This window comes from Neofelis nebulosa, chromosome 2, assembly GCF_028018385.1.
Source record: "Neofelis nebulosa isolate mNeoNeb1 chromosome 2, mNeoNeb1.pri, whole genome shotgun sequence".
Taxonomy (NCBI): Eukaryota; Metazoa; Chordata; class Mammalia; order Carnivora; family Felidae; genus Neofelis; species Neofelis nebulosa.
In genome coordinates this window covers 206,365,420-206,379,017 of record NC_080783.1, presented here as the reverse complement: position 1 = coordinate 206,379,017, position 13,598 = coordinate 206,365,420, and the positions used below count along the sequence as shown (strand labels likewise).

Here is a 13,598-nt window from a genome sequence, read left to right as displayed (position 1 = left end):
CTGGTTCCCATCTGGCATGGGGTAAGCAGACATCTTCCCCGCCTTCTTTCCCCAGGCTCCAGCCTCAGCCCCAAATCTCCATGGCAACTCTGGACACAATCCTGATCTGAAGAAGGATCTAGAGCACAAAGATCACTGTGAAGGGACCAGAGAGCTGGTGGACTTACCTCCCTTGCTCCTCGTGTCCTGCCAGCCAGGTCCCCACAACCTGGTCTCCCCAAAGACCCCAAACCGAAGATTCTGCAGGTCTGCCCCACTGCTGGGCACAGCAGGGCCTGGATGGAGGCTTGTCTCCCGCAGCTGCCCCAAAGGCTGCTCCTGTTGGGGGCAGCTGCCCTGGCTGCATCTACTCTGGAGACAGGTGAGCATGAGGGGCCTTGGCTCAGACGGGCAGGAGATGTGGGTCCTACCACCCTTAGAGACTGTATTTCCCCAAGATGGGCTGGGACCCCTTGACTTGGAGGAGGTTGGGAACCCCTGTGCCTGGTCTTGCTTAGTACCCCCCAAGTCCACCGCAAATGCCTCCGGAAGGCTGGAACTCCAAATCACCAGAAGCAGGGGTCAGGGGTGTGTGTGTGTGGGGGGGGGGCAATGGACAACACCATGGGCTTTGAGGTCAGATACCGTGTGTTCACACTCTCATGCCTCTTCTCACATTTCCACCCCTGAGATCACTGTTTCACCTCTCAGTGTCTACAGTAAAATGGGAATAAGGGCCCCTTAGGGGACTTTTATTATTGTGCATATGAGATAAATGTGCGAGACACTTAGCGCCTGGCACATAGAAAACACTCAATTCACTCACTCTTGAAAACTCCCTCCTCTCCTGCGTGCCTCCGGGGCACATTCTGGCTTTACTAGGTCCCCGCAGATTTGAGAAAATGCTCCCATATCCTGAGCCCTGCTGGTGAATTGCTTCCCCAAAGACCCACGTCCTGGCTGGTCCTCAAGACCCACTCATGCCCCTGCCATGCACCAGAAAAGCCACCTCCTCTTCTCTATCGTTGCAAAAACTCAGAGCTAGTTTGATTATTTATGCATTATCTCATTTAATCCTCACAACAACTCTGTACCATTGAGGATGTTTTGGGATGTAAGTAAACAGATACCAAACTAACGCCCTTAAAAGGACATTTATTATTTCACTCATGGGGCCATAGATAATTCCAGAAATGGTTAATTTAGCAGCTCAACCGTGTCAGTGATGCTGCAGAATTCTCATGACCTCATCTTTGCAAAATGGCTGCTGCAGCGCTGGCCATTGCATTCTCAGTCAACCACTTTCACAAGCAGGAAGAAAGAGGGTCCTCATCGCACAGCTCTCCCTTTTCTTTTCCTTTTTTTTCTTTTTTTAATGTTTATTTCTGACAGAGAGAGAGAGACAGAGCGAGAGTGGGGGGAGGGGCAGAGAGAGAGGGAGATGCAGAATCTGAAGCAGGCTCCAGGCTCCAAGCTGTCAGCACAGAGCCCAACGTGGGGGGTTCAAACCCACGAACCATGAGATCATGACCTGGGCCGAAGTCAGACGCTTAACCAACTGAGTCACCCAGGTGCCCCTTTTCTTTCTTCTTCTTTTTGTTTAATCAGAGAGGAAATCCTTTCTCAGGAGCTCTCAGCAAACCTTCAATCTCATTGGCCAGAATCAGGTCACATACCAATCCCTAAACCCTGCGAATAGAATTAGGATCACAAAACCTGGTTTAGGCCAATGGCCAGGAAGGCTGGTACGTTGCTCCCTGGCAGCTGAGAGATACTAAGATTCTTCTAGCAAGGAGCAACAGGAAAAGTCTGTGTCTGCTCCCTCCTCCAATAAGATGCTAATTATAGCTAACGTGGGTGACACTCATTAAATGCCAAGCACTGTCCTGAGCACCGAATGCTTACATGTCCACAGTCCTTTAGTTTCAATTCCAAACTATGAAAAGCTCTGAAAACTGAAATTCCTTCTTAACTAATTTACTGAGACTTCCTGACTCGAACCGACAGGGGGCTGTTTCTTGTCTTCATTTGCCCTGCTTAGGGTTATGTATCCCTACACCTGCTCTAGCAAATGCGTTTCATCATGGAGGTCAATATCCTGCATATACACCACCTTATCTTTCTAAACTCTGGAAAATTCTGAAATGAATCCTAGAGTTTTTGAATAAGAAGTTGAGGGGGGCGCCTGGGTGGCTCAGCTGGTTAAACTCACATCATGATCTCGCAGTTCCTGATTTCCAGCCCTGCGTCGTCGGGGCTCTGCACTGACAGCTCGGAGCCTGGAGCCTGCTTCGGATTCTGTGTCTCCCTCTCTCTCTGCCCCTCCCCTGCTCGTGCTCTTTCTCTCTCTCAAAATAAATAAACTTAAAAAAAAAAAAAAAAAAGAATAAGAGCTTGAGGACCTGAATTTAATTATTTAATCCTCACAAAAATTCTGAGATTGCGCAATCATTCCATTTTACCGATGAGGAAACGGAGGTTCGGAGAGGGTGAGTGACTTACTTGGGGGTCACACAGCGGGCAGGGCTCAGAACCAGGCCGTGCGGTTCCCGAATCCGTGCTTTTCCCTGCAGCCGACCTGGTGGACCTCTGCGGGCAGACGTGGCAGGGGGACGGGCTGCTGCTGCGCTCGCACGCCGCCTCGCGCAGGTTCTACTTCGTGGCCCCGGACACCGACTGCGGGCTCTGGATGCGGGCGGCGGCCCCCGGCGACAGGATCCGCTTCCAGTTCCGCTTCTTCCTGGTCTACAGCTTGGCCGCGGCGCCGCGGGCGCCCCCGGGGCCTCCGGCGTCCAACGCCTCCTCCCCGGAGCCCGCCGACCCGTGCGCCCCCGGGTCCTACCTGCAGTTCTACGAGGGCCCGCCGGGGGCGCCCCGGGCGCTGGGGGCCCCTCTCTGCGGCCTGACCATCCCCGCCCCGGTGGCGTCCTCCGGGCCCTTCCTGGGCCTCCGCCTGCTCACCAGAGGCCGCCAGCCCCGCGTGGACTTCGTGGGCGAAGTCACCTCTTTCCGGTTGGGTGGGTTGGGGCTGTGGGCCGGGACCCGGACCTCCAAGCTGGGGGCAGCGAAGGCGTGGGGAGGGGGGGGGGCTACCCGGGGCAGCGCGCTAGGCGCTAGAAGATGAGGGCGGGGCCTAGGGGCAGGGCGGGGCCTAGGAGCAGGGCGGGGCCTAGGAGCAGGGCGGGGCCTAGGAGCAGGGCGGGGCCTGTGGGGTGGGGTGGGGTGGGGTGGGGAGGAGGACTGGCGGCTGGGCTCGCGTCCGCACCGTAAGGGGGGCTCCAGACCCAAAGAACCCCCCCAGAAATCTGACTTCCAGGGACTTGTGCAGCAGACCTCCTACCAGCCCCTGACACACACACACACACACACACACACACACACACACACACACTGACCCGCTCACAATTCTCACTCCCACAGGGCTCCCATACTCTCCCACATCCCACACCTCACACCCACACTCGCATACCCTGCACACTCATTCACTTGACCCACACGCATACGCCTTACGCCCAACACCCACACTCACGCACCCTGCACACTCACTCACAACATTCATTCACGCGACCCCCTCCTGCACACTCATTCACACGACCCCCCACCCCTCACACCCAACACCCACATTCTCGCACATTGTACGTGTGCATATAACCCACAACTTTGCACTCGTTTACACACCTCACCCACCCACGTGCCTCACATGCTGCACACTCACACATGTGGTTCCCCTCATACACACCTCACACACACAGTACCGCTTTGCACGCTTAGATATGACTCACTCACACGCTCTCAAGTTCACACGAGGCTCCTGTGTCCTGGATCAGCGCTTCAGATGATTGCAGAGGGGCCGAGTTAGGACTCTCGTGACTGAGTGACAGCCGCTTAAGCAAGGAGAGGGAACTGATCTTAATTAATAGTAATTTGTTAAGCATTGCCTTTGCCCCTTGCGTGCCAGATCTGTTTCTCCCGGCGACACCATGCCCGTCTTCTTGTCCTCATGTTTATGGATGGGAAACGGGCCCGGGGAAGTTAAGGCAAGTGCCCAGGTCTCCCTGCTCACACACGGAGCGGCGGGGCTTTATGGCTAGAGTACGTCCTCTTGCTCAAACTGAATTCAAGACCTTAGTCCCGACAGGCCGCCCCGGATTGGAGACACTCACTTACGTCGCAGCAGAGGCTGTGTCCAGTGATGGTGAGCAGGTGAATTGCCAAAACTCAGGATTCCAGATTTACTGCCAATTCTGGCAAAATATCCAGGCTGGAGGATTGATTGACTTTCAAAGGTTTTTTGTTTTTTGTTTTTTTGTTTATTTATTTATTTTGAGAGAGAGAGAGACAGAGAGACAGAGACAGAGAATCCCAAGCAGGCTCTGTGCTGTCAGTACAGAGCCTGACGGGGGGCTCGAACTCACAAACCATGAGATCATGACCCGAGCCCAAACCAAGAGTCAGTGAGCCCCCCAGATGCCCCCAGGTTGGAGGATGAAACATGGGATGTGAGCGCTTTGAGTAAAGAGTGTGGCGGTCTCTGAAGGCCTGTGAAGGTTCACCGAGAACTTGATCTCTGTGTGCTAGGCCCTGGAGGGCCTGTAACACCGAGTTGGTCGGGGGGTGTCCCCAGGCCCACCTCCTTCTTCCCTGGCCTTATGCCTGGTCTGATTTTGGATTTTAAATTCTCTCTCTCTTCCCCATTAGAGTTTCTGGCTCTGGGAGGAACTATATGAAATTTGCACTCTGGTTTTTTTTTTTAATGTTCATTTATTTCTGAGAGAGAGAGTGGGGGTGGGGACAGAGAGAGGGGGACAGAGAATCTGAAACAGGCTCTGTGCTGACAACAAAGAGCCCGATGCAGGGCTTGAACTCATGAGCCTTGAGATCGTGACTTGAGCCAAAGTTGGACGCGCTGAAATTTGTACTCTAAATCCTCAGGGACAAGACCGGTGGTGCCTGGGGTCCCCTTTCTGGCTCCTGTAGACTGTAGCATGCCCAGGGGCCTATGACGTTTTGTAAACAGCAGTCACTGGCTGGTTGAGAATTAACCTCTCACTTCTCCCTTTCTCCCTGTGGCCTTGCCTTCTTGCAAGATGCAACTGTCAGCCAAGGACCCAGGAATGTTGCCGCTGCTCATTGGACTCCCAAAAGCAGGTGGCAGCGGTGAAGCCTTATCACAGCTTTGGCTTCCTTAGATCAGTCTTGTCATCTGAATGAAGAAAGGCTCATTGCACATCTTCAGGCCACACACGCAGTCCCAGTCACTCACGCCTGCAGGCACACCCTAGCGGGTTCATGCACACACTCTTACTCTGACACTCACCCATACACAACCGCACTATTCGTGTTTTCTTTTATATTCACTCTTACATCTACTATCTATCTATATATTATTCACCTTCATTTGTAGGTGAAAAAAACCCAACTCAACTTTGTTTAGCCTAAGGAGAATGGGGGGGGGGCTATAACCAGGATATTAAGGTGTTGGTTCAGGTGTAGCTGGATCCAGCAGTTTAAGTAATGGCACCTGGGTTCTGTCTCTTCTCTGTCTTTGCCTTGTGGGAGTCTGTTTGGCCTCCATCTCAGGCAGCTTCTCTTTGTACATGGCAGCAAGATGACCCTGTAGCTCCAAGTCCCTGGTCACCATTAACAGCTCTAACTTCAATGAAATAGCGAGCATCTTTTCTTAATGGTTCTAGCAAAAGTTCCAGGGCCAAATCGGATTAGTCGTGTGAATCACGTGTCCATTCCCATGGCCAGGAAATGGAATGCTCTGATTCCCACGCCCAGCCCTGAGCCATGGTGCTGGTCAGTCCCACCTGAACCAGCTTTTCTCCACAAAATGGGATGCTGGGTGAGTCAACCTCTCCGCACGCCCCGTGCATCGAACCATACAATTCAGCCCCGTACATACACGTTCGCCGGGACGACGCAGGCTATGTGCCCGCACATGTGCAGACACACCTGCACACCCTCTGTGTGCCACAGTGTTTATGAGCATGGGACTGAGTTTCTACTCTGCTACTTAGATACGGGCTGTGTCGCCTCAGTCACATGACCTAGCCTCCCTGGGCCTGTCTTCTCGTTCCTAAAATGGGGTTCATAACAGTGTTTCTCCCACGGGGTAATTGTGAAAAGCTGACGGGCTGGGGTGTGAGTGGGGTACTTAGAACCATGCCCGCCATGCAATGGGGACTCGATAAATGTTAGCCGTCGGCATCGTCCCTGTGACCGGGCGCCTGTCTCCCATGAAACGCCCACCCGTGCTCTCTCCTGCTCGAAGCTCCCACGTTCCCTCACTGCAGGGCTGCACATCCCTTTGAGTCATGGGCTGCCTCAGGGTCCTCACCTCCTGCCTCCCCTCTTGGCCCCAGGATCCTGTGGTGCCTACTTCCGCTGTCGGACCGGCAGGTGCATCCCGTGGAGCCTGGTGTGCGATCGCTGGGGTGTGGACAACTGTGGCGATGGTAGTGACCAGGCATCCTGGCCACCGGCCGACTGCAGAGGTCAGTCATGGGTGCGGCCTAGGCCCCACTGAACAGATAGGAGGGGAACGGGGCTGACTGCCCTTCCCTGGGGCAGGGCATCAGCGGGGAGGTCGGAGGCAGGGGCGTGGCAGGAGAGAATAAGGTGAAGCACAGTAGGGAGGAATCTGTGTAGACGGGACGACCTGAGGATCAGAGCAAGCGAGGGCCGGAATGATGCTGGAATGGATCTAATTCAGCTGCTTCCAAAATCCAGCTGCTTAGTGGTGGAAGCTCTTCCTAAGTGGAATTTCGCCCAGAGGCCCAAGCCTCAAAAGGAGAGATGCTCTATTTAACTGGACATGGAGGCCCAGGCCCTGGCTGACTGATGTTTCACCAAGGGACCTGAGTTGGACCTTCAAGACTTACTCTGGAAACCACGGATCCAGTCTGACTCACACATTTTATGTATGGGGAAACTGAGGCCTGGGGAGGAGAAATGACTTGCCCAAAGTCATAGAGGCAGGGAGTAACATAACCAGGAATGAGCTCTGTGGACAGAGCGGGGACCAAAATAGATCACTCAGGAAGATCCTTCCTGCAAATCTAAGATGCCGCCTCCTGCAAACAGGGCTGGCATGCCCCGTTGAACGGGTTGTTTACCGCAAAATGCCACTTAGCTGAAGGGTGAAGGCCAGCTTCCCAGGACCCCACGCACTTACCTGCCAGGCCACTCCTCAGTCTACTTTGCAGGTTCACCATTATCTGCCTGACACTCTGTGCTTTGTGCCCGAGGCCCCATTCCTATACCCTCCTTTCCTCCAGCCTCTCCATGCCCATTCCTCTGGTGCTCTCCTTTATGTGACATTGCCATCTGGACTCGTCTTTGAACTCTAGTGACACACCGACCTCCTTACTCAATCTCTCCATGTGGCTGTGTAGGTGGCATCTCAAACTTAACTTGCCCCAAACTGAACACCTGATGCACAGCCCTCCCCCATCCTGCTCTTCACCGGCATCCCCTGCTCACCAAAACTGCTGTCACCTTCCCTCCTTTCCTCTCAGCCCATAGCCAAGCCATCCATATCATCAGAATTTGATGTTCTGCTCGGGATGAGACTGGAGGTATGGGTCACTGGCAGGAAGACCCCGGGCCAAGTGTCCTGTTCATCACCCCGTATCCAAAGCACATGCTGCCAGCACCAGGTGGTGTTTGTAAGGTTTCTCCACTGTTACCTTTGCTGCCTCCCCTTTCTCTACTGTCCTCTTTGGAAGAAGTCACCCCGTGGGTCGCACACGTTGGAGTGGGGAGTGCACTCCCCGCCAGAGGGGCCTTTGAAAACAGCCCACGTTACTCCAGCGCTCAGAACCCTCCACATGCCTCATCTGTCAGCAGAAGCAAAGCCCTGCAAAGCCCCGCAAAGCCCACAGTCACTGTTCCTTTTGTCCTGTGGCTCCTCTGGCCCTTCCCCACCTCCCTTTTGCTTCCTCCCCGCCTCCACGCCAGCCCCCCCTTCCCTTCCCGTCCTGCCTTCTGGCCTGGGCTGAGCTGTCGCTGCCCTGAACCTTGTTTTCGGGGGTTTACCTTGGCCTCCTGTGGGTTTCTACTTAAGTATCTTAGTGAGTTCCTTCCTGGCCCCTTTATTTAACATAGCACCCTCTGTCCACCGACAGGTGAATGGATGAATACAATAGGACATGTCTGCACAACGGAGTATTCTTCCGTCCTAAAAAGGAAGGAGATTCGGACACATGCACGAACATACAACACAGCAATGAACCTTGAGGACACTGTGTGAAAGGAAATAAGCCCATGTGAAAGGATAAATACCAGGATTCCACTTACACGAGGCACCCTGAGTAGCCAGATTGTACACACAGAAAGAATGGTGGTTGTCAGGGGCTGGAGGGAGGGGGATGGAGAGTCAGCGTTCCCGTGGGGACAGAGTGGCGGTTTTGCACCGTCTGGAGATGATGGTGATGGTCGGACAACCATGTGAATGTGCTAACGCCACTGAACTGTATGCTTAAAAATGGCTAAAATGGTTCATTGTGGTATATATTTCACCACAGTGAAAAAGGAAAGAACGCTGACCCTAGCCAACCTGCCCTGTCCCTTCCCCCTCTTACTGTCTCCACAGCACCTCTCCATGTGACATGACAGAATTTGTGCTCCCTCTCAGCACCCTAAACCGGGTTTGTCCATTTCACACACTGCCGGTTCCTCCCGTCCCCAGGGCAACGCCTGGGGGGCAGTAGATGCTCAAGAAATAGTAGTCAAATGAGTGGAAGAATGGCCCTCTCTCTGCCTCAGTTTCCTTATCTGTAACATGGGGATGATAAACCTAAGGTCTCAGAATTGTCATGAACCAAGTGAAATACTGCAGGTAAAGACCTCAGCGCCTAGTACAGCGCTTGGTGCCCAGAAAATGCTCAAGACAGATACATGCTCCTCCTTTAAAAAAAAAATTTTTTTAACATTTATTCATATTTGAGAGACAGAGAGAGAACATGAGTGGGGGAAGGGCAGAGAGAGAGAGAGGGAGATAGAGAATCCAAAGCAGGCTTCAGGCTCTGAGCTGTCAGCACAGAGCCCTATGTGGGGCTCGAACTCACGGACCAAGAGATCATGACCTGAGCCAAAGTCAGCAGCTTAACCGACTGAGCCACTCAAGCTCCCCGATACACCCTCTTTCTTGGGAAGTGGCTCCATCCGTCAACCCCAGGCGCTGGAGCTCCAGTCCTCCCCTATCACTGCTCTGTGATCTAGACAAGCTACTTAACCTGTCTGTGCCTCACTTCCCCTATCTGTAAAACGGAAATGCTAATAGTAACAAGAGAGGTTTAGGGAGGATTCAGTGAGACCGAGTCGAGTCCTCAAAAGTTCTCTGTTACTCTATCATTTCCCGCTGCAGGTCCCTCTCTGGTGCCCAGCCAGGCGAGGGTTACAGATGGCCATACCTCCCAGCCCCTGACGCCCTCCCCAGCTCTCAGGTCTGCAGGCCCCCTCCAGATGGCGGCCGAGAGGAGCCCCCTGGCAGGCCGGGCCCTCGAAGAGGGGGATACGGCAGCTCCTCCGGGAGGTATGCAGCTCTTGGTTCCCACCTGATCCCATTCCTCCCACCAAGGTCACACTTGTCCCTCTCTAGGTGACAGGGATAGGGCAGCAGGCCCAGGCTGAAGCCTGAGTGGACTCTCCCTTTCCTTCTGCAGGTCCCCGGCTCCGGGCCGTGGCACCGGTCCCTTCGCTGGTCCTAGCCTCCACTGGCCTCCTTGTGGGCCTCGCCTGGTGCTGCTGCTTCTCCAGCTGGCTGGCCTGGTGGGCTGGTGCCCGTGGCCTCTGTCCCAGCTGCACCATCTGTCACATGTGTCCTGGCCAGGTGGCTCCTGGGGGGCCGCAGCCGAGCAGGCCGACCTTCCAGGGACAGGGAGGACGTCCCTAGAGGCTGTGGCTTCAGAGAAAAGAGAGCCGGCTCTGGGGTCAGACAGACCTAGGGTTCTACCCCGTCCCCAGGAGGGCCGTCTGACCTTGGGCAGGTTGCCTAACCCTCAGACTCAGGCTGCTCCTCTGGAAAATGGGAGGATTCCTGCCTCACGTGGTTGTTGTGAGGAGCTACCGGCGGGCCCTCTGCTGGATCCGTGAAGGGCAAGGAGCAGGGGGGCCTCACTCCCCTGAAGCTGCTTCACTCCACTCCCAGACCTCACCTGCCCGGCTTTGCCCCACCCCGGCCCACCCTCGGGTGCCACCGAGTCAAGCCCTAGTCAGAGGCGCAGCAGACCGCTCTGGCGGGGATAGCACCGTTTATTAAGAAAGATCAAGACACAGACCACAGGAGGGTCCCTTCTAGGACACAGAGGCCAGGTGTCCTGACCCCACATCTGTGGACTGCTGGAAGGGAGGGCACGTGCTCCCATTTGGGCCCTCAGGCCTCCACAGACGGGGCAGGGCTGTCGTGTCCCCTTCCTGTCCCTCCCAGCCATGAGTCCCGGCATCCCCCACGCAAGGCACTAAGTCTTTTCAACCACCTATGCCCTCCTCCCCCCATGTCCCCTGGGCCTTCACTTCCAGATCAGTGGGGGGATGTGGCCTGCTGTGGGCGGGGAGACCCTCTCAGTGCTGGGTTCTGCCCGTAGCAGCTCCTGGTGAGAGGTGGGGTGGACTTTCCCTTGCAGCCCCTGAGGGCGGGGGCCCTGGGCAGGTGTCGGGTGTCGGGGGCGGGGGGGGGGGGGGGATCCAGGAGGACTCGGTGGGAGGGGGAGGCTGCCAGGGCAGGTGGCCCGGCTGGCCAGGAGGAGGTGGAGGGGGCTGAGACACGGGCCGGCAGGGGGTGGGGTTGCCTGCCCAGGAGTGAGCTGCCTTTTGTTCCACAGTTGGCACTAAAGAGCTTTCCCCGCCCGGAGGCGGGTGGCAAAGGCAATCGCGATGCCCCCCGCCCCAGGCAGCTGGTGAGGCACCAGCTGGAGGCCGCGGTTGGCTCTTGTAGGACTGGGGGGCTGCCCGAGGGCTGCAGAACTGGACGGCCTGGCTCTACTTGGGGGCGGGGCTCTATTGATGGTGACAGTTCTGAGCCCAATCGGCCACCACGGTGTCTGACCCCAAGTCCTGGTGGTCCTCTGAGGCACCAGCTCCCATCCAACCTGCCCTACCTGCCAGCCTGCGGCTCTGCCCAGGTGTGTTTGTGCGTGGGGGGTGGTGTGCCCACCCTCCAGGCCGGCCCAGGGCAGTAGCAGCAAAGCGTGGCATTGCCTCAGTTCCTTACAAAATATTCATAATAATAATATTAATAACAATATACTCGACGTCGTGGGGCTGGGATGCTGCCCGGGAGTCCGTGTGGGGCGGGCGGCTGCCTACGAGGGGCAGGGGCGCGTGCTGGCCCCCGCCTGGGCGCGGTGCTCCAGGTCCAGCGGCTGTGGGGGCGGGGCGCCGGGCCGGGCAGAGTGCAGCACCAGGTTCTTGATACAGCCGGTGATGCCCGTGGAGAACCTGCCCCCGGTCAGCGTGCTCACGTCGGGAGCTCCACCTTCGGGGATGAGAGGCGACGGGGCTCGTCAGCTCCGGGAGCCCGGCGGGCGGGGGGGAGGCTGCAGGCTCTAGGTCTAGCAGGAGCCCCATTCCCTCCCCGGCCCTGAGGAGGGTGCCCTAGGCCTCGCCCAGCCCGGACTTACCGATGTAGATGCTGCCCTTGGTGTTGACGGCCACGTTAGGGCCTGGGGACTGGCCACTGACCAGCTCCTCGCCGTCCACCTGGATGGAGCCTCTCCGGCCCTCTCTGTGGCGAACGGGGGGCAGGCTCCTCACCACCAGTTCCAAGTCCCCTCCCTGGCTGCCCCCTGCTCGGAGCTCTTTCCTTTCCGCACTGGATGAGATCCGGCCCCACAAACACAGCTTCCCAGCACCCCACCCGGCTTTCATTCATCCCTTAGGGTGCTTGCCTGCCACCCCCCGGGGAGTTCCATCCTGCCCTGGAAGTTTGTTCCGGCTCACGGGCCCTCCCCCGACCCTGGCTTCAAGTTCTGTCTCCCAGAGCTCAAAGCTTGCCTCCCTGCACACGGTGGGCGGTGTCCCGTCCCAGTCTAGAACTCCGTGCCCCTCACCCTCGTGCCCAGGTGGATTCCCTTACCGCAGTGCCGTCACCCGATGCCACTCGCCATCATTGATGGGGTCCTCAGAGACGAGGCGGGCCTCCCCGCTGCCCAGCTGGTAGCTGTGGTCACACAGGCCCAAGACAGTGTGAGCTGGGGCAGGCGGTGGTGGTGTGTGTGGCTGGGGTGCCGTGGGCCGCAGCTTCTCGTGGGAGGAGCCGTAGCACCGAGCAGAGGGTCACTGAGGGGGTGAGGGAGGCCAGGGAGGGGGAGGAAGGGCCAGGTGCCCGCACCCACCTGAAGACAAGGTGCCCGTCCTGAAGCCCGAGACTGATGAAGTCCTTGCCGCGGCCGGCCTCTCCCACATCCTGCCCGGGAAGCACAGGGTCACTGGGGTTCCCAGCCTGGAGAGCCAAGGCCCCTGACGGCGGTGGCCTTCGCCCTCCTCCTCTCACGGCCCTGCCCGCCAGGAGGCTGAGAACCCTGTGACCCCGGGCCAGATGCCCACACTCACCACGCCCTGCCAGAGCAGGAGGCCGTTGGCCGTGCTGGTCCGAACCTCCAGCTCGATGGTCTCTGGCACCTCGGGCAGGCTGGGAGTGGAGACACGGGTGAGGGGGAAGTCCCAGATTCCTGTTCCCCTCCCTGGACCCACAGGCTCCCCTAACACCCATCTCACCTCCTGGAGAAAACGCGGCCGGGGAGAGCTAGGAAGCCATCATCGTGGAAATAGGCTCCGTACTGCCCAGGGGCATCTGCGGGACAACGTGGGGCTGGTGAGACATCTGCCGGCCTGCGTGGAGCGGCCACCGACCACACAGGCTCCAGGACCCCCACCTCCACCCGTGTGTGCGCTACTATGGGGGCCCTGAACCTGCAGTCTCTGGAGACCCCAGGGGGCTGTGAACAGAAGTCAGGGGCCTGTGAACTTGGATGGCGAAGCCCTGTAGCTCTACCTTCGCTCACTTCTCACTGAAATGTAGCAATTCCTTCCCGTATCCATGTAGGCAGCAAACCAAAGGAGCCGCAGTGGGACCTGTGATGTGTCACTAGCAGATACCCTTACTGCATTTCAGTAGTTGCAAATATTTCAGAACGTTGTCTGTGCTTGTTGGAACTGCGGTAGCTGTCGGGACCACCACCAGGTCTTGTTATTTAATGTGTTACTAAAGAAGCACCTGTGTTACAAATCTGAAAGTTCTAAGTATTTTGGTAACCTTATTTCAGTACAATTGGTTTGTTCTGAAATCCTATGCGTTTTGTTTTATGTGGTCAGTAGGGTCCAGATAGGGTGACCAGTCGTTCCCTATTTGCGGAGTCCTGTCCTGCTTTTAGCTCTGAAAGTCCACATCCCGAGAGACCCCTTAGTCCTGAGCAAGCCGGGACAGCTGGTCACCTAGGTCAGTGGCACATAAAAGGTTCAGGATCTTTGTGTTCCCTCCTTCTTGCAGGCGGGAAGACAGGCTCAGGCGGGCGAGTGACGTGCCCAGGAAGTGGGAAGCCTGCTTTGGACCCTTTTGGCCCCAACGTCCATACTGTGTGTGGCTCCAGCATCCCTAGCCCCACCCTCTCAGA

The 13,598-nt window shown here is 56.7% G+C and overlaps 3 protein-coding genes across 14 annotated transcripts in view; 1 reads left to right on the top strand and 2 right to left on the bottom strand.

The window, feature by feature from the left end:
• The window catches only part of USP48 (ubiquitin specific peptidase 48), a 115,626-nt gene extending 113,121 nt beyond the window's left edge, over positions 1–2,505 (bottom strand). The window contains exon 1 of the mRNA XM_058718739.1: positions 2,482–2,505. The gene's annotated coding sequence lies outside the window, so the exon portion shown is untranslated. The remainder of the gene's footprint in view (positions 1–2,481) is intronic.
• LDLRAD2 (low density lipoprotein receptor class A domain containing 2) lies at positions 9–10,199 on the top strand. Its single transcript, XM_058694036.1, has 6 exons — positions 9–361; positions 2,553–2,996; positions 6,348–6,479; positions 9,353–9,520; positions 9,651–9,764; positions 10,051–10,199. Exons 1-6 carry the CDS (start codon positions 280–282, stop codon positions 10,197–10,199), a joined length of 1,089 nt encoding a protein of 362 aa, XP_058550019.1. The 5' UTR covers positions 9–279.
• A 22-nt stretch (positions 10,200–10,221) lies between these two features.
• HSPG2 (heparan sulfate proteoglycan 2) overlaps positions 10,222–13,598 on the bottom strand; it is a 101,311-nt gene continuing 97,934 nt past the window's right edge. For all 12 annotated transcript variants that reach the window (XM_058718730.1, XM_058718720.1, XM_058718722.1 and 9 more), the window contains 6 exons: positions 12,703–12,778; positions 12,538–12,616; positions 12,321–12,391; positions 12,062–12,145; positions 11,607–11,710; positions 10,222–11,461 (listed from right to left, as the gene is read on the bottom strand). In XM_058718730.1, coding sequence (XP_058574713.1) covers positions 11,289–11,461; positions 11,607–11,710; positions 12,062–12,145; positions 12,321–12,391; positions 12,538–12,616; positions 12,703–12,778 — 587 coding nt within the window. In that variant the 3' untranslated portion in view covers positions 10,222–11,288. The remainder of the gene's footprint in view (positions 11,462–11,606; positions 11,711–12,061; positions 12,146–12,320; positions 12,392–12,537; positions 12,617–12,702; positions 12,779–13,598) is intronic.

What these genes read in the sequence shown, in the direction of transcription:
- LDLRAD2 (XM_058694036.1), top strand. Translation starts at nt 280, where the DNA reads ATGGAGGCTTGTCTCCCGCAGCTGCCCCAAAGGCTGCTCCTGTTGGGG. An exon ending in AGTCACCTCTTTCCGGTTGG is followed by an intron (nt 2,997 to 6,347) that starts GTGGGTTGGGGC and finishes TCTTGGCCCCAG; the next exon opens with GATCCTGTGGTGCCTACTTC. An exon ending in CTGGCTGGCCTGGTGGGCTG is followed by an intron (nt 9,765 to 10,050) that starts GTGCCCGTGGCC and finishes TGTTGTGAGGAG; the next exon opens with CTACCGGCGGGCCCTCTGCT.